The sequence below is a fragment of the Maniola hyperantus genome, chromosome 20, assembly GCF_902806685.2.
Source record: "Maniola hyperantus chromosome 20, iAphHyp1.2, whole genome shotgun sequence".
Taxonomy (NCBI): domain Eukaryota; kingdom Metazoa; phylum Arthropoda; class Insecta; order Lepidoptera; family Nymphalidae; genus Maniola; species Maniola hyperantus.
The window spans coordinates 13,167,957-13,195,720 of NC_048555.1; the positions used below are offsets into that span (position 1 = coordinate 13,167,957).

Consider the following 27,764-nt stretch of genomic DNA (forward strand, 5'->3'; position numbering starts at 1 on the left):
CGTCGCGTCGTACAAGAAATAACATTTTTAAATTTTTCTTGTGATGTAACCACAAGTTCACGGTTTCCGGATTTCCCCCTTAACTTGTGCTATAAGAAGATATTGCTGTCTACCTCTCATGATTCTGTAGGTCAACATAGCCCACGCGGACGAAATCGTGGGCATTAGCTAGTCAGTACCTCAGTACCTTTATCATAAATACGAAAGTGTGTTTGTTTGTTGGTTTGTCCTTCAATCACGTCGCAACGGTGCAACGGATTGACGTAATTTATTGCGTGGGATTAGATATAGATCTGGAGCGTGACATTGGCTACTTTTTATCCCGGAAAATCAAAGTTTTCCCACGGGATTTTTAAAAAACCTAATTCCATGCGGACGAAGTCGCGGGCATCAGCTAGTAGAATATAATATCAAAACGCTAGACCCACTACCAGGGCGGAGTCGTCACACAAGCGTGTCGGTCACGGCTCGTGATGACGCAAGGTCACTCCACTTTTTGGAGATCCTTACCCTAATTCTATTTTTGTTCTTACAATTAGTTTGTATCTGAATTTGCATGTAAAGTAAGGTAGTGAGTCCTGCGCCTGATCTCTTTGCGGCGATCGATATCTAAATACATATATAAAAGGAAAAGGTGACTGATCTACATAATATCAACGCACAGCTCAAACTACTGGACGGATCGGGCTGAAATTTGGCATGCAGATAGCTATTATGACGCAGACATCCGCTAAGAAAAGATTAAAAATTCAACACCTAAGAGGGTAAAATAGGGGGTTGAAATTTGTGTAGTCCACGCGGACGAATTCGCGGGCATAAGCTAGTAGGCAATAATTTAATTCGTTTGCGCTATGCGGAACCCCTTGTGGTAAGACATACCGTTTGCCCCATTTTCATATAAATAAACGTCTTTTCTTTTCTTTCTTTCTTTCATGATCACCCGACAGGATACTCTTTAGTTCGTTCTTTGTATGTAACGCCCCACCTAGCAATATGGGAACTGTTATAAAATTTAAAACAAAACCTTAACATCATACTCACCTGGTGGTAAGTGATGATGCAGTCAAGATGGTAGAGGGATAACTTGGGCGGGATACGGCAGTTTAATGAAACTCATATCGCTAATCGGTTTCTAGTTTTCTAAATGGCATCGTACCGGAACGCTTAATCGCTAGGCGGCACAGCTACGTCGGTAGGGTGGTAACTAGTCACGGTTCAAGTATCCCACAAAACCAGAGCGGAGCAGAAAAAATTATATTCCGAATTAACTCTGTCGGGCATCGAACTCTGGACTCCCACTCATAAGACCACAATCTTGCCACAATGCTATTGGAGTCGTTGCACTCCATGGAAGCCGGTGGCTACTACAAAAAAGCTTAAAATCATAATTTGTTTAATAAAGCCACCAAAGGTAAGGAATTTTTTTTGTATAAGTAGATAGACTCGATAGTCGTCTAAGTCCCGCAAATTGCTAATGCGCGTGGCCGCCATTTTAGTGACGTCAGCACTAGACTGATGTTTCGAGCTGATGTTATATTTTTATTTCGGATGACTTCAAAATGACGTCATTTCGATGTTAATGAGACATGGTTCCAGCGCAATAGCAATTTGCGGGACTTATATTTTGATTTTCGTACCCAAGTAATTTTATTTCGATTTACCAAACAGGAGCGAAATGTTATCAAATATCAAATACTCAAATCAAAAAACAGCAATTTCATATGAAATGAATGCGCCCGCACCAAGCATTTGATTGATGTGTGTGAGGGATTGTTTCCATTGTCACACGATACGATTGTAGAGTGTCGGCTTCCCTTTGTAGACAGGTACGACGACAATAAAAGGAGTTTGAATTACATCCATTTTGGTTGAATAATGTTACATGAAAGTAGAGACGATTTCTGACGCAACGGTGCTGTAAAGGTCGTTTTATGACAGAGCGATACAGGGCAACATGAGGCATGCCACCGGGCTGCATGCTAATAATTTAAAATTTATCCTCGATGCGCGATGATAACGAACAGACAGACAGCCAAATGTATTTTTTTACATATCTATTATATGATTAAGGGTGGCGTCTTTGTAAAACTAAATTTAGAGTATCTGCACCTTTATTTCTAAGGTGCAGAGAGCACCTTTTTTTAATTTCACTAAAAAAAAACGATAAATTAATTTTAATTTAAAGACTCAAAATTTTATTGCTGCTCTTCAAAAAACACTATGTTTAAAACTGGCACCTAAAATCACAAAGTGAGACAGTTTTAAATTAAATTGAGTTTGTTTGTCCATTTCTTATCACAATAAAATAAGAAAAATTCAATTGCCTCCAGAATCAGTACCAATGGAAACGTATCCATTTTCTAACAAATAATGATATTGAAGCGACCTCACTGATCTTCGAAGGTCTTCGAATTTTCCATACGCATACGCACCCAGGAAGCAATTAGTTCTGAATGTAATTGGGTAATCAGGCTCTCTGGGGGTCTCTGGACAGAAATAATTAACAACTCATTAATATTTATTGAGTTCGCTATAGTATAATGAAGTTTTGACTTATGGAATGATATTGAAATCAGGGATTTAAAATAGTTGACTGGGATATATATATAATTATATAATTTTAAAGTAGTTATATGGGCCAAATCGCGGGAGGGCGCCCGTTCGGTACTTGCTCTTGGCATTTTTCCCGGGGCGCCTTCTTGACTCCCTACAAATTATTTTTGTCTCTTCCTTGTCCCTTATGCTCACTCTCCCCCCTTGGGGGTTATAAAATAGTTGACTGTAGAAGATGATGTTTTAGAGATGTCGCAATGTAGATTGTAGGTACCTAGTAGCCGACAGTAGTTAGTAGGTACCTTCATATGCGCCATGAACTGGTATTATTTTAGAATAAAAATTCCTGCTTGTGTGAAACTTTGCTTGTTTATTTTACCGGTTCTTGTAATAGGGTACCCGTTACATCCGTGTCTCTGAAGCAAAAAGTTCTTACTTAGGTTTACTCGTAGGTACCTACGTATTTTTTGAGTTTCACATTCCTTCCTATCGTAAAAAACTTGTCAAGTGCCTGTCCTGAACACGCATAAGTTAGGTAAGATTTGGTACTTCGTAGTCAATGTTATATATGTATATTTGACGGTCACCATAAGGTAAACGGTAGGTAGTTTTTTCCAAATGCTGTCTAACAAGGGACACACACTATGTAACAGTAAGTTTTATCTGTATATATAAAATTCAAAGTCCTGACTGACTGACTGACATATATATCAATGCACAGTCTAAACCGCTGGTCTTAGAGACATGAAATTTTGAGGGTGTGTTCTTTGTAAAGAGTAGGTATCCACTAAGAAAGGATTTTTCGAAATTCTACCCCTAAGTGGGTTAAATAGGGGATGAAAGATTGTACGAAAGTACGTCATTTTTCAAATTATTTGCATGAAAATTGGTATTTGGGTTTTCGGTCACAAATGAAGAAATACGTGTTCCAGGATTTTTGGAAATTCATCCCCCACCTCTATTTTCTAAATTCCACCCGAGCGAAGCCGGGGCGGGTCAGCTAGTCCATAATAACTTTGTAACCGCCATCAGTACTGAAAAGGTCAAGGGACAAAAAAGGCACTAAAGGAAGTGGGATCTGATGTATAGCTATACTTATTTATACCATTCCTTGCTTTCTAATTAGTGCATTCCACAAATAGCGAACACTAAACACTAACCACTGGCCACTTGAGCGCGGGCCACTGCCACTGGCACTCGGCACGTTGCTGGCGTGCCACTACACTTGACCACTATTTGTTCTATGTCCCGTTATATACCTAGTAGTAATATTATTTTGAACATCTATGTGTTGAACTTTTGACCCTTACCTACCTATGACTGCGGGAGTTCGCGCACGCGTGGCACAGGAGAAGGAGCTGCTCCGAAGTGCGGCAGCGACGACGGAGAAGAGGACGCGGAGAGCAGGAAGATGAAGAGGAAGGAAGCGAGGAGGATGACGACGACGCGACGAGCTCAGAGGAGGGAAGCGAGAGTTAGGTATCCAGATACGCAATGACAGGAGAGGATGTGGGAAACAGGAAACACCACGAACGGCGACGGGAATCTCCCGTATCTGTGACGTCTGCCCCAGAATGGGGAGAGTGACATAATGGGGACAAGGAAGCAGAAAGGAAAGAACTTGTAGGGAGTCAAGAAGGCGCCCCGGGAAAGAGCCACCGAGCAAGTACCGAACGGGCGCCCTCCCGCGTTTCGGCCCATATACCCGCAAGGTTGGTGGGGCCATGGGTGGTGGTGGGTTGACCCTTACCTAGCAAGAATTTAGTAGGTACCTACGATGTACGAGTAGGTACGGTACGGGAGTGAAATAGAGTGGAGTTATGATGATGTCATCTCATTTCTGGATTTTCCTGTGTATTTATATAGTCCACCATCTTCTCTTCCTTTGTATTATTTTTTGTTCTTTTGTTGATAAACTTCTTAAATATATAAAAGAAAAAGGTGACTGACTGACTGACTGACTGATCTATCAACGCACAGCTCAAACTACTGGACGGATCGGACTGAAATTTGGCATGTAGATAGCTATTATGACGTAGGCATCCGCTAAGGAAGGATTTTTGAAAATTCAACCCCTAAGGGGGTGAAATAGGGGTAAGAAAATGGTGTAGTTCACGTGGACGAAGTCACGAGAATAAGCTAGTAATATATATTCATGTAATAAAAATGACACTCTTCAAATACAGTGTAGCAGCGTCGACGGCCATCTTGAATTAATGCGGACATTTCAACGCCAATGTAAATGGCATTAGACGTTAACCGTCAGTATGACCACTGTCTCGCTTTAACTCAAAGCACCTCTAATGCTGAAATCTATAGAGCACACTTTGACTTTACTTAGACTTAAGTCTCTATTAAAACGAGACATAATTATAAGCTGGCGTAAATCTGTCTAATTTTAACTGAAACTTAAAGGTTCGTACGCACCTGAGCGGCGCGGCGCGGCGCTTCAGCGAGCTGCACGTCGCGGCACAGAGCGTCAAAATATCATTTCTATCATTTTGTATGGCGCATATCGCACTAGAGCGGCGCTGCACAGCGCTTCACCGCGCGTTGCCGCGCGGCACGGCTGGAGAGAATATTTTGAAGCGCAGCGAAGCGACGCGCAGTGCAGTGACGCTAGTGCGACATACCCAGCGGCGCGGCACGGCGCTTCGCGCTCGTACGCGAACGGGTATAAAAGTGACGCGCAAGTGACGCGAGGTGCCGCGTACTGAAGTTGTAGTGCGGTAGGCACCGTCGAGCGGCCTGAGGTGACGCGTTCTGCAGTCCGACTGAAGCGCCGCGCCGCGCCGCTCAGGTGCGTACGAACCTGTCGGAACGAACTCGAAAAATGCGCTATACATTCTAGTTACCTCTGGCCCTAAGTAAGGTCTGAGCGAAGTCAAAGTACGCTCTATGGACTACTACAAGCTGCGCGAGCTACAAGCGTAGTGGAACAGTTTCCTGTCTGATACTCGTAAATAAAAGATAATAATTGCTTGTGCGCAGTACACGGCCCGTGGCCGGCGCAGTGCTAATGAGATCGCGATGCGTGGGCGCAGTGCACGCCGTATCTGCTTTTCTATGGGAACATTAATTTTTCTTTTGCGGCAGTTAATTGCTACATATTTCTACAAATAATTTGCAATTTGCAGTTCGTTGATTGCAAGAACTCGAGAGTTTTTTTTTTTTTTTTTCTCATCTTATCTGATGTCGTCCGTCCACCTAGTGGGGGGTCTTCCAACGCTGCGTCTTCCGGTGCGAGGTCGCCATTCTAGCACCTTGGGACCCCAACGTCTATCGGTTGTACGAACTATGTGCCCTGCCCATTGCCACTTCAGCTTCGCAACCCGTTGAGCTATGTCGGTTACTCTAGTTCTCCTACGGATCTCCTCATTTGAATCACCTAATTGAAATCTATACTAAATATGTACTAATAATATAAATGCGAAAGTGTCTCTGTCTGTCTGTCTCTGACTGCTAGCTTTTCGCGGCCCAACAGTTTAACAGCTTAGTTTAGTTTAGAAAACTAATGCCACAAAGGTGTTCCATATCCTAGCAATTCGAATCAGCAACGAGGAGGCAAATCGCTTCGGACGTGTCCGTGGAATTTCGACGTTCAAGTTTTATTTTAGTTTCCCTTTAGTTTCCGGATAGAAGAGCTAAAAATCTTCGATCGAAATGTGATCGTAGTGTTAACAACCGAGTTCTTTACAAACTGAGCGCCACCTATCTAAACAAGATAACCAGTTGCCACCAGAAATGAATATCATTCCAGACACTGACCTCTTAATACAAGTACGCTGGACCTGCGATTGGCGTGTGCCGACCTGTCTTTGAAGCAACTTGTTTTCATAACGATCGTATGGTTGTGAGAATGCCACAGAAGTCGTTATCGATAAAGGGACGTCGTTCGGACGCAGGTAGCTGGTAGCTAATTTTGTATTGTTTCCCCTCGCGTTTTTTACCCAGTTATCGACTATCGACAAACATTTTTTTTACTGTTACACACAACACCAGAGCATGATGTTCCAGTTCCATAAGGCCTGTAAATGCAAGCGAGAGGTCTGGTAAAATGATTTACGACCCAGTTCGCATGTTCGTAATGACCCAACTATTGTGATGATACAAGGAGTGATATAAGGGGGTAGAAAGTAAAAAGATGCGGTTTTAGATAGAAAAGCTTTTCGGATGATGATCGCTAAACTTCGTTTCAAAGAAGACACGCGATTATGATGAGTTTGATACATCTGTTAACATAGTGTACAACATGAAGACTATTTCTAGTTCTATTGCCTTTTTAAAAGCCTTTAATAAAAAAACTTTATTATAATTTACTATTATTATTTGACATAGTGTCAATTGTAATACCCGGTACGCTCGTTTGAGCGCTTCGAATCGGCAGAAAAAATAACTGCCATTTTCTATAGCACACCTCTTCTAGCGTACTTGTGTATATCCATTTCAGTGATTCCAATTTCCAACAGACAAATTGAAAGAGTCAACTCGGTGTCGAGAGTTGGGCAAACACGGTAACATCGCGGGCTACTGTCAAATTCAACAAATCGCCTGTCCCTTATCTTCTCACGAGACAATTGGTAGCCGTGAAAGAGATAAACGACTTGAGGAAAGTGTGAACATACCTTGAGTGACTGATTGTAAAGAACTGATCAATAAGTCCCTTGTGTTTATTTATTTTTTAAAAATAAGTATGTCAGTATTTTTAAAGTAAAGATTCTGGGAATTTAGATTTTTAAAATTCCATACGTAGCTATAGTACGCGACAGGTCGAGATGGCAATCAGGGTATGAGGCGGGGGACTCCCCGCATACCCGCGCTCGCACGCACCCCGATTGCCATCTCGACTTGTTGTATACTATACACTATACATAGTACACATTAATTCAACGGAACTTATACACATTCTTAGCAAAGAGACTAGAAATTTAGGACATTGGGGCCGATTCTCTTGTACACAATCTCTAAACTAAACTAAATTAACAAGTCTAAATCTAGTGCTATCCTTTTCCGCAAGCAACAGGGACAGGGACAGACACAGCAATAGATTTCAAGGTGTCATTTTAGTTTAGTTTAAAGATTATGTACAAGAGAATCAACCCCATTGACAACTTAAAAATTAAAAGTGATCAGAATAAGTTTTTTAAAGAGGAACCCCAACTTTTTCTTTCTTTTTTGGAAAAAATTGGAAATCAATAGGTAGGCATGTGAAAACAATGTTTGTTTAGCAATAGGTATAGAATAATTTTTTCATCACTATTACTTATTTATTTAGTTAGAAGTTAGAATATTTGCAAAGTGTAAAAAAATGATCACTAAAATTCTGTATAATTTGTATGATGTTAAGAATATTTTGGAATAATGAAGAGTGTCAAATCAAAAAGGTCTGTTTGTTTGTTTAATGGGTTGTCCTTTAATCACGTCGCAACGGAGCAACGGATTGACCTGATATTTTACATGGCTCTAGTTGAAGACCTGGAGAGTAACATAGGCTACTTTTCATCCCCGAAAACCAGACTTCCCGCCGGGTTTTAAAAACCTAAATCTACACGGATGAAGTCGCAGGCATCAGCTAGTTATGAATAGTCCCAAGCAAAGTTTTACGATCCCCCAAGTAAGCGTAAACACTCGTACAACAGTTGTATAACGGCTGTATAATGGCCCCCAGCGCAGTGGAACCGAGCCCTGTCGTGTACAGTCACCTTAATTGCTTCGCTATTAAACCTGAAGAGCCTTATGAGTAATAGTGATTATTTTCATTCAATTTATTATATTATCTTGTCTTTGCTATCATTTATTGTATCATATTGTATCATATTGTATCATATTGTATCATATTGTATCATATTTCATCAATTTTTAATATCGACTTCTCAAATGTTATCATCTTACAAATTTTCAAGTTTGACTATCATTAAGCTTAATATTTTACCTATCCATACTAATATTATAAATACGAAAGTGTGTCTGTCTGTCTGTCTATCTGCTAGCTTTTCACTGCTTAACCGTTCAACCGATTTTGACGAAATTTGGTACAGAGGTAGTTTGCAACCCGGGGAAGGACATTGGCTACTTTTTATCCCGGAAAATTTAAGAGTTCCCACAGGATTTTTAAAAACCTAAATCCACGCGTACGAAGTCGCGGGCATCAGCTAGTTCTGAATAAATAAATTGAGTATGAGTTTGAGAATGTCTCGTCATCATTATGATAATCTTTCAGAATAAGGAGGGTTTAGGCTATAGTCTGCCACGCTTGCCAAGTGCGGATTGGCAGACTTCACGATGTTTCCTTCACCGTTAAAACAAGTGATATTTAATTACTTAAAATGCACGTAATTCCGAAAAGCTAGAGATTCGAACCCCCGACATCTAAATATATAAAAGGAAAAGGTGACTGACTGACTGACTGACCGATCTATCAACGCACAGCTCAAACTACTGGACGTATCGGGCTAAAATTTGGCATGTAGATAGCTATTATGACGTAGGCATCCGCTAAGAAAGGATTTTTGAAAATTCAGCCCCCAAGGGGGTGAAATGGGGGTGTCAAATTTGTGTAGTCCACGCGGAAAAAGTTGCGAGCATAAGCATAAGCTAGTCCTCAATATGAGGCGAACGTCTTAACCACTAAACTATCACGTAGCAAGTAAGTAGGTATTTATATTAGCAACGCAACTGAAGATATCATAAATTTCCCCCTCCATACCGCGATGTCCGCAAATCATACGAATTGAGGATTTATTGCGGCTGCGCGTGCGGCGACTTCGGATCGAATTATTTATGTGTTATTCTGTTACGTGTAATAAGGATTTAATAGGATTAATGCATACAACCTGATCCCATGCTTCATCCATTGGATTTGATTTAAAAATCCCCTCGCAACTCATTGATTTCCTGGAATAAAAAGTTTTCTCGAAATCGCTTTGTCAGATGAACTGACATACATACTTTAACGTTTATAATTGAAGTAGCTAATTGTCCGGTTGGAGGATTTTAAAACACTGACCTTTTTCACCTTAAAACTTTTAAATTAATAGAAAGACTAAGATAAGTTATTTCCTTCTTGACTTATAAGTGAAAATTCCTAAGACAGTTTCCCTGTATCTCCTATGGTTTTGAATTGCCCTACACTATCCCAGTTTTAAATAAAAACACACACGATAAAAGATCATCGAGTTGACAGGTTTCTATAACAGTATCGTGAGACTAAATAATGACTGGATATAGGATCCTCTACACAATCAACATAAAAGAATGACTTAATTTAAGTCTCAATGTCATTAACACTATAAAGTGTGTTTCTATGTAAATTAGACAACTGATAAAGATAATTTGTAAGTATAATCAGCCGCTAACGGGTGTCAACGTTTTAAGAAATCACTTCATTTGACAATACATACCTACGGTATTTTAATTCCAAGTATTTCCATAGGAACGTGGCATAAAATTTACGACTTTTCAGTGAGAAATAGACATTTAATAATTAATACTTAGGTTAAGTGACAAATCGACGAGAAAGACCGATTGACGGAAAATAAAGGGCAAAAAATTGCTATTATTTTCTCAGTGTTGCACAAAAAATGCTGCAAAGCTGTGATAGCCTAGTGGTTAGGACGTCCGTCTTCTAATCGGAGGTCAGAGGTTCGATCCCGGGCACGCAACTCTAACTTTTCGGAGTTATGTGTGTTTTAAGTAATTATATATCACTTGCTTCAATGGTGAAGGGAAACATCGTGAGGAAACCTACATGCCTGAGAGTTTCCATAATGTTCTCAAAGGTGTGTGAAGTCTACCAATCCGCACGCGTTGGTAGACTTTGGCCAAAACCCTTCTCACGCTGAGAGGAGACCCGTGCTCTGTAGTGAGATGATGGGCCGATCATGATGAATTTCACAAAAAGATGTGCTAAGATTTCTGTTTGAAAGCTTTTTTATGATCTCTACAAAAGCTTTTTTGAACTCAAGTATTTTCAAGGAATTTTACTGAATTATATAGAAATATGTATTCATATTTTTAGTGCTGGTAGATGATAATGAATATTACATTAATTGTACACTAAAAATATACGTAAAGTAAATAGCTATAGTTTTAAGTACGTAATTAATGATCACCATTACATATATCATCTTATAAATTACAATAATTTTGACCATCAGTAAGCGTAACATGTTACCTATTCTGAATAAATAATTTGACTTTGACTTTAGTACGGAGTAATATAAGTGTAATATTATCAGGTTTGTATGTTTGTATGTTACACGTTAGTACTGTAAGTAAAAGTGCATAGGAAGGATGCGGGGAAGCCATACATTTAGCGAATCCTGTTCATATGACACCACGCTCCAAACTCCACAGCAATTTGGTTTAGTAGAAAAAGCTTTTTACTTTGTATTTGGAATATCAAAGTACATACACTTTGGGCAGAAAATCGTACATATATAAGTGTGTTTACAATTTTTTGAGAAAAAGTTCGTTTCCGATTACAAATTGAGTAAGAATGAGATTTTTTGTAAATCTTACCGAATGCATTTTTAGTTACTTTTAAATCGACGCATAATGTACTCAAAGGTGTGTGAAGTTAACCCTTCTCATTCTAAAAAGAGACTCGTGCTCAGTAGTGAGCCAGCGATGGGTTTATGATGATGAAAGTAAAATATTATATGAGTTTGAAATTTAACCTACAACACTATTTGGAACTGCATTTCTCAGCAGTTACTCGTAAATTACAAAAAATAATGACAGCAATGGCCGCCGGCAGTATGTGTATAACCGTGTATGGCTGTATGGCTGTATGGCTGTATGGCTGTATGGCTGTATGGCCCACCGTGTGATGGTATCGACCATCGCGCTACTGTTCACAACCTACGTTACATTGTTTTGAGAAACATCATTCTTTTACTATCTTTTTTATTGATGGTAGGTTCATGTTGTACTTACTACTTATTATACCTACAAAGTTACGCGGCAGAAAGTAATCCAATTTACCATAGGTTTCGTAGAGCATTGTCTTCGTTGAGACCGGCAAAACCTCCCATAGGTATGAGTGACAGAGACAACGCTCTACAAAGCCGAAATGTCATTCTAAAGGCCGATGTACATTATTTCCTGCCGCGTATTGTAACTAACGATCCCGTGGAAGTTCGAGAACATTCGGCCGGAAAATGTCTACATTATAAAATAAACCTCTGTGCATTCTGGAAAATGTCTACATTATAAAATAAACCTCTGTGCATTCTGGAAAATGTCTACATTATAAAATAAACCTCTGTGCATTCTGGAAAATGTCTACATTATAAAATAAACCTCTGTGCATTCTGGAAAATGTCTACATTATAAAATAAACCTCTGTGCATTCTGGAAAATGTCTACATTATAAAATAAACCTCTGTGCATTCTGGAAAATGTCTACATTATAAAATAAACCTCTGTGCATTCTAAGTCTAAGGGTTTGGGCTGGGAGTTGATAGATCCTTTAGTGAATGAGGGTTTTATTATTCGATACATGATACCCCTTGACTGCCATCTCCCCTGGTGGTAAGTGATGATCAAACCGAGAGCTCCCTCGCTCGAAGGAGTATCTACCTTTAAATATGACCTCTTAGTTCAAAATTATGCGCGGACAACTTCCGGCCAAAAATTCCATTGAACAGTTTGTTTATGTGAAACTATTTGGTCTACAAACAGGTCGCTTATATCCTTTATTACTTAATAGCTGTTATTTACATATTTTTGTTCACTTTTTATTGTTTAACAGTTATTTAATTAAAGGCACTTAAGTGATTTGAACTGAACAGGTTCTTTCGCGACGCTTACAAATTCAAAAAATATTATTTTAATCAAAAGAAAGATAAAATAAATATTATTAGCATCTATTAATATATCTAAATATAAAAGGAAAAGGTGACTGACTGACTGATCTATCAACGCACAGCTCAAACTACTGGACGGATTGGGCTGAAATTTGGCTTGCAGATAGCTATTATGACGTAGGCATCCGCTAAGAAAGGATTTTAGAAAATTCAACCCCTAAGGTGGTGAAATAGGGGTTTGAAATTTTTGTAGTCCACGCGGACGTTGTTGCGAGCATATAAGCATCTAGCATAAAATACTCATTCCTAAGCGGATGCCTACGTCATACTTAATAGCTATCTGCATGCCAAATTTCAGCTTGATCCGTTCAGTAGTTTGAGCTGTGCGTTGAGAGATCAGTCAGTCGAGTCACCTTTTCCTTTTATATATATTTATATTAAAGAAAAGATACGTTTTTCGAGTCGCACTTGGCCATAATATTTTCTCCAACACAGTTCACAGGTGTAAACCGCAAAGTTTACGGTTTCCGCTGAGCCGCCATTAGGCGTAGCGGCAACCGCTTAGTTAGCCATTCCCTCACAATGGAAACACGCAGCTATTCTCCATCTCCACTAAAGCTGCCAATGCTAATGCTACACGTACCTATAAAATATATTGGATTCCTTGAAAGCTATTTTAAACGTGATTATTTAACAAAACTAAATAAAAAACTTTCGATAAAATATGTTCAACAGCATTTTTATACAAGTACAGCGTGTTTGATAAATGTCCTTCCGCGAAGACTTAGGTTTTTATATATCCCATGGGATCTGTTTCATTTTTCGGGATAAAAAGTAACCTATGTCACTCTCCAGGTCATGCAAAAACTCACGTCAATCGGTTGCACTGTTGCGACGTGATTGAAGTACAAACCAACAAACAAACACACTTTCGCATTTATAATAAGGGTACTGATAACTACATAAAAAAACTTGTGTTAAAATATGTTCAACGGCATATTTATATTATAAGTACAGCGTGTTTGAATAATCATATGACACTAGATGAAGCCCGCGACTTCATCCGCGTGGATTTAGGTTTTTTAAATCCCACGGGAACTCTTTGATTTTCCGGGATCAAAGAAGTCCTTACCTATGTATTACATACGAGTAGATATTGAGCATTTTAAACCTCACTATATTTTTTTAGGTACAATGAGGTGAAATCACGGAAAATACTATTACAATGCCCAATAGGTGGTTTAAAACCTAAAACATTTCGAATTTGTATTTGATCCCTAATATACTTCTAAGATTGTAATAATAACAGTTGTAAAAATTAACGTTTTAACAGTTGTAATAAAATTGTCGAAGATATTCCAAGAATTGATTTTTTTCTTCAATATTCAATCCTCATAAAACGCAATGTTCACTGCAATAAAATTGAATATTGCCAATTGGACATTTTTATTCGTTTATGCAATCAGCTAAAAGTAAATTATCGATTTGCGTATTATACCTGTATTATCAGATCTCACATAAAAATAATTTATGTTCAGAATGTTCAGAAATCCAGTTTTTAATTGCATTGTACAGAGAGAATGTAATGTTTCAAGTTATAAACCTTTGAGTTAGCGATGTGGTATCGTTGAAGTCTTTTCTATGAATGTCGAAGGCGGTATGCGCTTCAATAGGAATGCTTGTAATGTAAAGACCTCTATTGGAGGTTATGTACGGAATTGAGACAATAGTTTCTGATTTATGGGGTTCCCATCAACCTGCTGCAGGTCAACTGAACTAAGGACCTAAACGTTGTTGATAAAATTTAGACAATACGATATCCTTTAAACAAAGATAGAAACAATTTAAAAAATTAAACCCGTAGAAAAAAATAACGAATTAGACATCCTTGACAAAATAATATCTATCTAATCTAAGGCAATCATGAAAATTATTATTTTTATTTATTATTAATATTCGGAGTTATTTCCGTTTTAAAGTCTGTAATAACACTTGATTTAACGGTAAAGGATAACATCGTGAGGAAACCTGCATGAGAGTTCTCCATAATGTTCTCAAAGGTGTGTTAAGTCTGTCAATCTGTACTTAGCCAACTTTTGACCCAAACACTTCTTTTTCTGAAAGAAGACTTGTTCTCAGTAGTAAGTCGATGAAGGATTGAGATGATAAAATAATCTAACCTGGATTTCTAAAAAACCTAGTTCAAGGGCTTACGAGTACACCAAGAAACCAATTCGTTATTTTTTTCAAACAAATGAAAAAAGGAAATTTTTGTGCAACTGTATAAACAAGAGTCAAAAGTCTATACTCACTCATTACAGCAAGTCTCCATAGTCTGAGAGACGGTCACCAACGTGGTAGTCTTCGTCGTCAACTTGTCCCCAACACACTTCTTCCTGGAGCACCCGTCTAACACTGCATCCTCTTTCACTGACTGTAACACTTCCTTCACTTTATTCGGTCCCGTCTTCACCGTCGACCTTTGAAACTTAAGATTAGCCATCGTCTTCCCATCAGTTTTAATCTCAGTTTCTTCAGTCACTAACGCACCTTTTTTAGTCTTACACACGAGTTTTGAACTTTTACCGAAAATATCACCATTTTTATGAACGACTTCATTCGAGTCTATAACTTCACTTTTAGCAGGAGGTAGGCCGTTTAGAATTTGTTTTATACTATCACTATTAAGGTTCGAAGTGAACATCTCGTTTAAGCCTTCGTAGTTTTGTATCGGCTGTCTTCTTTGGTCTTTGTGCCAGGTTTTATCGAAACCGTATATCGGTTCCGATTCCGCTCCAAACCATTCTTTGCTGTTAGTTTCTTTTTCATCTGGAGCTGGTTCTATTTGGTTGGAGATGTTGTCTTCGAAGAAATCATCTGTTAGTTCGGTTATGTGTGCTCCTTGTCGTTTAGTATCAGGGTTGTCGAAAAACATGGTTGGATTGTTAACTTTCCTTCTTCCATACAACTGCCTGTAGTATTTCTCCTGGTCTCCATACATCCAGCATACCTTCCACCATTGTTTGCACATCAGTATATTCGCGGAGTTGGATGATTTGACATGTCTCGTAGCGGTTGTAGACATTGTTGTGTTTTTGTCACTGGATACTAAAAACCTGTTGAGTTGGTTACGTTTGGAATAATATCGTTGTATATGGCATGAAATAATAGCGATGACAAATTGACCGGCTTTTTATTTAATTTTACATTCTTGTGGAACTCATTGTGCTACAATAACTGTTGGTACGCAATTATAATAATGTTTACAATGTACATAAGTTATAATGATTTTATCAGTGATATTTTCGTCATTTTTTGTTCATAGATATTTTGCAGGAATATTTCTGTTTTCCCACCTTGTTCTATGTTCAAAATGTAAATGATCTCTATGCAAAACATTATCACGTTCACCTAATATAAATAGGGAATAAACATACTTATTATTTTATTAGTGTGAATTCGATAACGTATCGCCTTTGAAATTGGCTATTGGTATATTTCGTACCATCTCTATAAGATGTTCATATCGGTAGACAATGTAATCGCCTGTTACGCCTTAAATCCTATTAGCCCTTTGCTTCACTCAATTAACATTATCTATACCTTATTCCCTATACCATTAAGTTCATTTTCGTTTATAATTTCTGCCTTATCTTAACCGATTCCTTTGTATCCTATTACCAAGTATTAAGGTTCACTTTCGTTTACAACTTTCTGAACTCCAGTGGATTGGAACCTGCCCATTACCCGTAATTCCGTTGTATCCCGTGGTCGCTTCCCTTTATTTATTGCCTGATCATTCCTGCTATGTGATTTACCGGTTAATTTCAAATTTGAAATAGTTCGATCGGTTCCTTGTGTTTCAATTTTATAATACTCTGTACCTATACTTAAATTCAGATTAAAAAGAAGCGAGTTTAAATTAAAACTTTGTTGAAGTGAAAACTCCTGTTACAGGCGAAATATTATAATAAATATAATTAGTCGTGTCGTCGTGTAGAAAATAGCCAAGTACGTACCTTATAGGTTTACATAATTAAATGGTCGACATTTCTAAAATTGTGGGACAAATCCTATAGAGATATAGCTCCTAGAGATATAGCTCTATCTCGTTTAAACTAAACTTAAATAGCGATTAAGCGACTCTGAGTGCGGCAGTAAGGGTATATTACAGATCAATCGTTAAAATCTTTAATAATCAAGTACGGTAAATCAAGGCAAAATATCCAAAAGATTACATTATTAACTGCTCATTAACTTTAATGCGTGTATGATAAGAATGTTTATAAAATGGACAACACTGTATCCGAAGTAAACGGTTATTTTCGAAAGATAAAACAAAATGGCCACATAAAAGCTTGTTAGTGCTGTTAATGAACATTAAACGACTACGGTTTTACCTTTTATGGCAAAATATTTTTATTGCACGCAAAATGTATGGAACTTGACGCTACAATATTTGTATGAAAATAAATACCTAATTATTATTTTGTAGATACATAATAATAATGCAATAATGCAGTGGTAAAATAATGATGTAATCGATATTATAGGAGCCAAAAACCTCAGTAACTCTAATGTCTTTAGCGGTTATTATCACTATACTTGGGCCATTACGAAGGTGCGAACTGTGCCATAAATCATTTTTATGAGACCTCTCGCTCGCTTTTACAGGCTTTATGGAACTGGAATCTGATGCTGTGTTGTGTGTAATAGTAAAAAAAGGATTGGTCGATAGTCGATAACAGGTTACAAAGAGCGAGGGGAAGCAAGGTAAATTAGGTAGGTACTAGCTACCAGCGTCCGCCGAACAGCATCTCTTTATCGATAACTACTTATGTGATATTCTCATAACCCTATGATCGTAATGATTTATGACCCCCGTTCGCACGTTCGTAATGGCCTTAGTATAACAAACATCTGATAATAACTGTTAAACCTAAGAGTCGAAATCTGGTTCTTTTAGTCGAGCTGTATGCGGAACGGTCTGGGGGACCCACCGCATTATCAGCAATTTATTATCAATGACTATCTGATGTCCACGACTTCATCCGCGTAGATTTAGGTTTTTCAAACTCCCGTGAAAACTTTTACATTTTCCGGGATGAATAGTAAGCCTATGTCTAGGGTATAATCTATCTCCATTCCAAATTTCAGCCAAATGCGTCCGGTAGTTTTTTGTGAAAAAGTAACAAACATACACATATATATAAACTTTCGCCTTTATACTTAATATTAGTGTGATAATAAAAAGATTGTAAGCTTCTTCTTAGATCAGGGCGCGTTTGTAAATCAATGTATTACGCACTTCAAACTTTGTCTTTGATTTCGTTCTCTTTACAAAATTAAACTCTACGGAACGCTAATTCGCTTGGCGGCACGGCTTTGCCGGTAGGGTGGTAACTAGCCACGGCCGAAGCCTCCCACCAGAATAAGTCCTAAGTACCTGTAACCGCTAACTCAAATTCATCAGATCAAATTGCTCTAACTGTCCGTATGTAGTAATTGAATAGAATAGAATTAATGATATAAAGGCGATGGAAGGCACGCAGCGAGCAGCCGCCATTAAAAATCAATTATCGGCAAAAACCAGGCACCTGCTGGCTGCGGGCGGGGCCGGGGCGGCGAGCTAGCGAGATTGAGTCTATGTACGCCACTATACTTGTATATAATACAACTGTAACTGTATGTAATAAGCACGGTGTAGAAACAGATTAGTTTCTCGTAAACTTGGGCTCGTACATCGATATAAATGACAAGATATGCCCAAGCGAACAAAATTTTTCACGGTTTTGGAACCAAATAAATCAGCGCCACCTCTTAGATACTAATGAACGACCCGTTTGAAATCCAGACGTCTCTGAGGTTGCATTGGTGCTAAAGCACCACTGAATCGGTGCCATTTTGTTTGTTCAATACGAAGTACTATATATTATGTCAATGGGTTCGTGCCTATAGTTTTCTTTTTAGCTTGATTAACTGCCATTGACGATCTCCCTAGCGCAGTGGCGAGCGTTATCACGTTATCAGTATCCTTCTGAAATAGGGGTTAGAAAGTGTAGTCCACGCCGATGAAGTCGCGAGCATAAGCTAGTTTTTCATAAAACGTTATAATACCTCGTTAACATGACACTGCCGATTGCGATTATATGATATAACTAGCTTATGCTCGCGACTTTGTCCGCGTGGACTACACGAATTTCAAACCCCTATTTCCCCCCCTTAGGGGTTGAATTTTCAAAAATCCTTTCTTAGCGGATGCCTACGTCATAATAGCTATCTGCATGCCAAATTTCAGCCCGATCCGTCCAGTAGTTTGAGCTGTGCGTTGATAGATCAGTCAGTCAGTCAGTCAGTCAGTCACCTTTTCCTTTTATATATTTAGATGATATAATATGATTTATTACAATCGAGGCATGTATTGCGGTCACCTAATTGTACCCCCGGGACGGGTTAGCGAAATTACTAGTTCAGACGTTGATACACACTGGTTCATGTTACGCTGTTCAAAGATGACGCTAATCATCCGACTAACACAAGCTAGTGCTACGGTAATCTTGTTGGTTCGACTAGATATAAAATCGATTAAGTATCATTTGACCAATTTTCTTTTTTCCTGGGTCCGGTTCCGTACTACATTTTATTGTAGTCTATGTCATTGTAATTTTCCGATTTAATACATTGTTGTTTGTGAATGACGTCGCGTGGGCTCAGGTTTTTAAAAACTCCGTGGGAATTCTTTGATTTTCCGGGATAAAAAGTAGTATATGTCTGCTGCGACGTGATTGAAGAACAAATCAATAAATCAACAAACACTTTCGCTTTTATATAATGAGTTGTGATGTATCATCAAGTCACTACTTATCCTAAAAAAACTCTCGTAAAAAACATCTGTAAGACGAGATACTCTAAAATTTTACTATCACCTAATATTAATATAAGTATTTTACTAGTACCTTCCTGTATTCGCAAATGAATTATTTGTCAAATTAAAACTATTTTTAAACGTTTTATGAACCTCAAATGATCCTAGAATAGAAACTATCTTATTTTTTCAATGCAAAAGTGTTTTTGTTTGTTGCTTTCTCCTTCAATCACATCAACGAAGTAACGGATCGACATAATTTTTTGCATTGTTATAGATAAAGACCTGGAAAGTGTCATAGACCACCTTTTATCCCGGAAAATTAAAAGTTCTCACGGCAAATCCACGCGGATAGATTCCATGACACGCATTTCATCAGTCAGACGAAACTACCACTGAAGTTGGGACGCTAAAGCTGTTATATATCTAGGGTTATCGTATATCAATGTCAGACCAAATGAGAGAATCCGATAAGCACAAAAAGAATCCCACGCGTATGATCTAATCTTGTTTATTTGTATATTGAGATAGATACAATGAAGCTGAGGTGGGTGGCAGCGGTACAGACCGACTGAAGAATAAGTGCGTATGTTATATGAATGTAGCAATTACGCAGCTTACCTATTAAAAGTTAAGACCTGGGACATGCTAGATGGAAGATAAAATACGTAGAAATATGTCAAGCGGAATGAATCGAAGTTCAATAAAATGCCGACCTGTATTAGTTACTGCTAAAGACAAATTGAAGCTGTAATAGCCCAGTGGTTAGGACGTCCGCCTTCTAATCGGAGGTCGGGGGTTCGATCCAGGGCACGCAACTCTAACTTTTCGGAGTTATGTGCGTTTTAAGTAATTAAATGTCACTTTACTTTGGTGAAGGAAAACATCGTGAGGAAACCTGCATGCCTGAGAGTTCTCCATAATGTACTCAAAGGTGTGTTAATTTTGACAATTTGATATCAGCAAAAAAACCCTTCTTTCCTCCAAGACTTAATAAGCTTTTACACTTATTAAAAGCGAAAGCCACTCCTTACAGCGAGACCATAATGTGAAACAAGTTATGTTGAAATATGCAAAAATCATACATAGAAATTATTTGTATGCACGTTTTACGTTAGGGATGTGAAGTCATTCGACTTGGGGGGAACAACTTTATTCGATTAGACTTTGAAAAGCTCTCGCCTCAGAAAACTGATTTCAATATACATATCTATTTGAAAAGTATGTCATTCCGAAATGTATCAACAAGAAACTAAGCTTATTCGTTTGAAACAATTGAATACTAAGTTAACTTCAAGAACTTCTTTTCAAAATGTATTGTGTAAATATATGAAACAAGCACGGATTCCTATGTAACATACTTTTTATAAAAAACTAACTGATACCCGCGACTTCGTACGCGTGGATTTAGGTTTTTAAAAATCCTGTGGGAACTCTTCAATTTTCCAGGTTAAAAAGTGCCTATGCCTATGTTCTTCCCCGGGATGCAAGCTGTCTCCGTACCAAATTTCGTCAAAATCGGTTGAACGGTTGAGCCATGAAAAGCTAGCAGACAGACAGACAAACAGACAGACAGACACACTTTCGCATTTATAATATTAGTAAGGATGAAAAGCTTACTGACTGATCTGTCAACGCACAGCTTGAACTACGGGACGGATCGGGCTGAAATTTGGCATCTAGATAGCTATTATGACGTAGACATCCGCTAAGAAAAGATTTTTTTAAATTCAACCCCTAAGGAGGTGAAATAGGGGTTTGAAATTTGTGTAGTCCACGCGGACGAAGTCGCGAGCATAAGCTATTATGTATATAAAATGAAAAGCTGACTGACTGATCTATCAACGTACAGCTCAAACTACTGGACGGATCGTGCTGAAATTTGGCATGCAGATAGCTATTATGACGTAGACATCTGCTAAGAAAATATTTTTGAAAATTCAACTCCTAAGGGGGTATAATAGGAGTCTGAAATTCGTGTAGTCCACGCGGATGCAATCGCGAGCATTAGCTAGTATATAATATGTGGTGAATTATTGCGATTCGATTCGACTCGACTCATCAAGTCTAACTTCGACTACGATTTTAGCGCCACCGGTACAATCCTACTCTACTTGGCCCATAATAAACCGTTTAAGGTAAACTTTCAAAACACAACTTAAATGGTTATTCAAACTAGTTACCCGTGAGATATCATAAAAGTAAATTAGATTATTAGGCTTTTCCTGGGTTTTTGCAACCGAATACTTAGTAATATGTAGAAAGTGAAACAAGAGATAAAAAGTGTATGAATGAATTTATGAATTATTCAGGAAAACGCAGATTAATATAGGAGTGATACAATAAAAAAAAATTATCCACTTCACCAGCTCTGATGTATTTACCGGGAATTTTTCTACGAAACTGGTGACTTGTTGGGTTTTTCTCGGTAGGTTCTGATTGTCTTAGACCAAAAACTGACTCCACTATTCATAAGAGCTTGAATAGACAATATTTTTCAAGATTAAATTATCAAAAAAAAAATGTTCTGAAACAGGGACATAACGGCCGAAATTAATTATAATTTAATTATAAGTAATTTCTCGTTACTTACACAGAAGAAGTTAAATATATTTTTTGCAAAATTATAACGTTGCTTAGTAACCTATCGACAGATTAGAGATAGGTTAAAACCTATCTCTAGTCTCTCTTATTTACTAGATGATGCCCGCGATTCCGTTCGCCTGGATTTAAGTTTTTTTTAATGCTGTGGGAACTCTTTGATTTTCCAGGATAAAAAGTAGCCTATGTCGTTCCCCGGGATGCAAGTTATCTCTGCACCAAATTTCGTTAAAATCTCTCTCATTTATAATATTAGCATGAAGTATGGATATGAATATCGGCCGTAAGTAGGTACCTATCCAAAGATTCAAATATGTAATCAAGCCAGAGATATGTAATCAAGCTAGAGCGAAAACAAGTTATTTAGTTTTAAATAGAAATGCAATAACTTTACTCTGATTTGATGTAAAAACATGCAGTCTGTCACGATGTCGTGATTTTCACGTTCATCGCGTTCATCGCGTTCATCAGCGGAAAAATACAGATTTTATCTCGATGTCAAGTAAAAAGGAGAATTTTAAAGAGTTTTTTTACAACTATACAATTAGACCGAGACGGCAGCATATCTTTTTAAATATAACTTTCTAACAAGAAAAATCAATAAACTTACGATTTCTCATTTTGTTTAATAATAAAGGCAAATTGATATTATGTTTTCCTGCGACTTCGTCACTGTGATGTAATTAATTATCCTAATCCTAATATCCTAATAATATAATATTATATTATAAACGTGAAAGTGTGGATGTTTGGATGTTTGTTACTCAATCACGCAAAAACGGCTGTACGGATTTGGATGAAATTTGGAATGGAGATAGATTATACCCTGGATTAACACATAGGCTACTTTTTATCCCGGAAAATCAAAGAGTTCCCGCGGGATTTTGAAAAATGTAAGTCCACGTGGACGAAGCCGCGGGCATCAGCTAGTAGCCTATAAGTAGTATTTGGGAATAATGTAGGTAGCATATCTTTCAGTGAAAGAATTGTCAAAATCAGATCATTAGTTCTGGAGATTACATTCTACATACAAACCTTATCTCTATACAATATTAGAGTAGATGAGGTTTTGGAAAAACCGAATCAGAAACAACTTGTAAAGTTATGTTACGAGTTACGGCTCTTCGCTTTTAAATCCAGATTTGATCATATAATTTGAAAATTCATGTCACTGCACTATAAAAACGAGCTCATCCGCGCAAATTTGAATAATTTTACAGACAAACCTACAAAACGTTTTTAAAATACACGATTTCCGTTACCAGCGACTGTTCGCTTTTCTTTTAATTTTTCTAGTCTATATTTGCTAAAACTTTATAGTACATTGTTTGTTATTCGAGACATATTCGAAATTGTGATTATGTAAACACAGCAATGCATAGTATGTAACTGCTTCAAATTTTATTGTTCTTTTTTAGGATCATATTTTGTTTACAGTACAGCAGTACATTGCTTGTTAGCGAAGACATGTCCAAAGTGATGTTCAAACAAATGGAGCAATGTGTATAGTGCACGTGCAACAGGTAGCGAAACTGGTTTCATGTAAATAATTTCCCCCGGGCTTGGTAAGCGTGTTGTTGGTAAACCGCTACTAGAAAACATGGCGGAGTTTTTACATGCATTTCTGTGTAGATAATTATCTCACTTCTGAGCTCTGGTTCGGAATAAATCTCAATAAGTTGACGACTTTGTTTACTCGTTAAATTTAGTAGTGGAAATGCTTTATAATCAACTAGCCTATGCCCGCGACTTCGTCCGCGTGGACTACACAAATTTCGAACCCCTATTTTACCTCCTTAGGGGGTTGCATTTTCAAAACTCCTTTCTTAGCGGATGTCTATTGTCTACGTCATAATAGCTATCTGCATGCAAAGTTTTAGCCCAGTCCGTCCAGTAGTTTAAGCTGTGCGTTGATAGATCAGTCATTCAGTCACTCACCTTTTCCTTTTATATATTTAGACTAGCTGATGCTTGCGACTTCGATTGCGTGGATTTAGGTTTATTAAAAATTCCAAGGGAACTATTTGATTTTTCAGGATAAAAAGCAGCCTATATCACTCTGCAGGTAGGGTCAGGTGGTAAACAGTGGCCCAGTAGTACACAGTGCACCACCACTCATATCTCAAAAACGCGACGTTGCTAAACCGTACTGCAAACGCGAAACAGTTCGCCTTCTACCACCTCCCGCACTCCCCAGTCGACGGCGCTCTCCCGCCCGTCACAGTGGCACAGTGTATGGTTTTGTCCTTGGAGCCAAAAAAAGTAAGTACACGTGTTTTCATTTATTTTCTTTCTAGAATCATTGTATATTTAGTAACATTATATTGCACTGTTTCCATGTGTAAAGTAATTGTTCCTTAATAACTTAGATATATAAATATCCTTTGAATTTGGTATGTTTAATAGTTATGTAACCTTAAAGGTTAGAAAGTGGTGTCTGCACACAGTGGCTCAAAATCGTAGGGTACACAGTGAACCATGGTTCACTGTGTACCAATCACTTTGTTCATTATGTCCGATACAATTTATCCATTAACTTTCAACTGTGATTGTTATGAACAAAAAGGCGTTAAAAGAAGATCTACTACTTAATATAATAATAGTAATCTTTTTGTTTTAGAATGTGTCGAACTACAGTAAAAAATCGAAAAATTGGCGGACATGATGCAAAAGACATGAAAAAAACTGTAGATCTTGTAAAAAACGGAATGAGTATACACAAAGCAGCACAAGAATGTAATTTAAAATATTCAACTATGAGAAGATTTATGTGAAAATACTAATAAGTGGAAATATAAAAATCCAAGCTTTAATTTATATAGTCAGTATTCCTAATTAGATTTGTAAGTTAAATTAGTATCTACTAGTTTGTTTTTTGTACCTACTGATTTTATGTGATTGTTGCTAAAGAATACAAATATATAAAGAAATGATTAAATATTACTTTACTGTAGTTTTATTTAACGACATTTATATCAATAAATATTTTTAAATATGTGACAAATGTAGGTAATTAAAATGATGATTCACTGTGTACACATTGGTTCACTGTCGACTCACCCCCTGATTCACTGTGTACATATACTGGTACACAGTGAACCATTCGCCATCTTTTAAATAAAACAATATTACCTATAAACTATTACAATTAGTGCTGAAATTGATATGCAAAACACAAGTTTAATAAATTACCTTTCGTCTAATGCCAATAGTTCTTAACTACATTCACGTAGGGTGGATCTATAAATGTTTGAAATTTTAGTGGTTCACTGTTTACCATGTCACCCTACCTATTAAAAAATCACGTCGATCCGTTGGTCCGTTACGACGTGATTGAAGCAATAACCAATAAGTCAACAAGCAAACAAACATATTCTATCACACATTGAATCTACATTGTTAGCATGCAGTACAACATCGTAACGTCTTATTTTACTAGCTTGGTAATTTCAGTAGCTAGGTGCTAACTATCGAATTCGAGCTTTCCAATATGGCTCCCTAACAGCTTTTAGTACGTACCTATACCAGATACCTATAAAACTGATATTAGTAAAAATATCAGTTTTCATTTTATATATGTATATATTTAAGATTACGCTGTGGTAGCCTAGTGGTTAGGACGACCGCCTTCCAACCGGAGGTCGAGGGTTCGATCCCGGGCACGCACCTCTACCTTTTCGGAGTTATGTGCGTTTTTAAGTAATTAAAATATCACTTGCTTTAACGGTGAAGGAAAACATCGTGAGAAAACCTGCATGCCTGAGAGTTCTCCATAATGTTCTCAAAGGTGTGTGAAGTCTGCCAATCCGCACTTGGCCAGCGTGATAGACTATGGCCAAAACCCTTGTCACTCTGAGAGGAGACCCGTGCTCTATAGTGAGCCGGTAATGGGTTGATCATGATGATGATGATATTTAAGATTTAAAAGAGCTATTCTCTAGCTCTGGTAAATCTTAAATATATAAAATGAAAAGGTGACTGACTGACTGAATGACTGACTGACTGATCTATCAACTCACAGCTCAAACTACTGGACGGATCGAGCTGAAATTTGGCATGCAGATTACTATTATGATGTAGACATCCGCTTAGAAAGGCTTTTTGAAAATTAAACCCCTCAAGGGGTTTGAAATCTGTGTAGCGTCTCGCGGACGAAGTCGCGGGGACAAGCTAGTTAAGTATATAAGTTTAAGAAAAAATTCAAAGTATGCTGCTAAAAAGCATATAATACAATCGACGATTATGTAAATGGCAAAAATTGTAAATACATTAAATAATATTTTTTTTTTCAATTAAACTTTTACCAGCTGCTCGATTGCGGTAAATGACAGCTACAATGTCACGATCGCAATCACCCCTGATTGGTTGACGCTCGCTCACTATTGGCTACGATGCATTGTTGCAACAAGAATCGCACAAATTCGGCCAATCAGAACAATTGAGATTGTAATAATGATTAATGCAGGTTTTACGAAATCAATCTACAGTACTTTTAAATCGTCAAATGCATCTACCACTGGTTGGGAATGCCTTTCGTATCAAGAAGAAGCAACAATAATGAATGTAACTCTATCATAAGAAAGAACTTACAATTAGTTCCCTCTTGAGCTCATTAGACCGATCTCGATGTGATCGTGATCATGCGATCATCTAACGTTAATCGCGGCAATAGATCTGACCTAATTTGTTGATCTGTCCTTAACGGGAGATCGGATGCTGTGGTGAATTGAATGGACGCTCTTAAAGAGGACTGACTGATTGTGTATTGCAATCAAAGGGTTTACTGATTAATATAGACGTCCATTAAAGTCTTTTTCTCATAGATATCTATATCATAAAAATGTTTTTTTAAAATTCCATTAGAGATAGCCCCTCACTGCAATCTCACCTAGTGGTAAGTGATACAGTCTATGGAAGCGGGTTAACCTGAAAGGGGTATGGCAGTTTTTATTTAACCCATACCCTTTTGATTTCTACACGGCATCGTACCGGAACGACTACCAAATTTCAGCCCGATCCATCCAGTAGTGTGAGCTGTGCTTAGTACTTTTATATATTCTGTGGCTGTTCGTTCATAAATCAGTCAGTCATGTTTTCCTTTTATATATTTAAGATTTTGTAACAAATGCAAGCTTTCCTCTTTTTAGTGACCAATTCTAGTTCATCATTATAGTCTTGTGTTTTGAGATTGTGCGATAAACATAACCTTAGCCATTATAAAAACCAGTATTGCGTTTCTAAACATAATTGTGATTTGTGATTGTATCATTGATAAACAAAATTCAAGATACACAGACTCTTCATAGACCGTATATAAACTGTGGTAAGGTAAATTGATTGAAATTTGAAACATTATCTAAATAATTTATGCCATTTAACGTGGCGTCGCGGTAAAGGTCTGCAGTCATACTCGAAGTTCCACGTACCTAATCGTACGAAGTGATTCACTTCCTTGTTTCTGAAATTCTACGCATTGCTGGAATACGGAAAACCTCGGTTTTCCACACCGGTTATAATATTGGGGCCTTTCCCTTTAGAACGTAGATTCTTACGGGATGTAGAGATTCCTACGGGAATAAAGCCGTAAGCAGTCGCTAATAAGCACCCCTATTATAAATGCGAAAGTGTGTTTGTTTGTTGGTTTGTCCTTCAATCACGTCGCAATAGAGCAACGGATTGACGTGATTTTTTGCATGGGTATAGTTTAAGACCTGGAGAGTGACATAGGCTACTTTTTACTCCGGAAAATCAAAGAGTTCCCCCCGGATTTTTAAAAACCTAAATCCACGAATACGAAGTCGTGGTCTTTATCTATACCCATGCAAAAAATCACGTCAACCCATTGCACCGTTGCGACGTGATTGAAGGACAAACCAACAAACCAGTAAACCAACAAACAAACACACTTTCGCATTTATAGTAAGGGTACTGATAAC

General features: G+C 37.7%; 1 protein-coding gene across 4 annotated transcripts in view; it reads right to left on the reverse strand.

Moving 5' to 3' along the window:
- The window catches only part of LOC117991625 (protein prickle-like), a 363,781-nt gene that overhangs the window by 178,295 nt on the left and 157,722 nt on the right, over positions 1–27,764 (reverse strand). Inside the window, exon 2 of one of the 4 annotated variants that reach the window (XM_034979220.2) lies at positions 14,675–15,470. The exons of 1 other annotated variant lie outside the window; for it this stretch is intronic. In XM_034979220.2, coding sequence (XP_034835111.1) covers positions 14,675–15,470 — 796 coding nt within the window. Of the gene's footprint in view, positions 1–14,674; positions 15,622–27,764 lie in introns of those variants that run through there. 2 more of the 4 variants (XM_069505428.1, XM_069505429.1) reach the window with 2 other exon arrangements.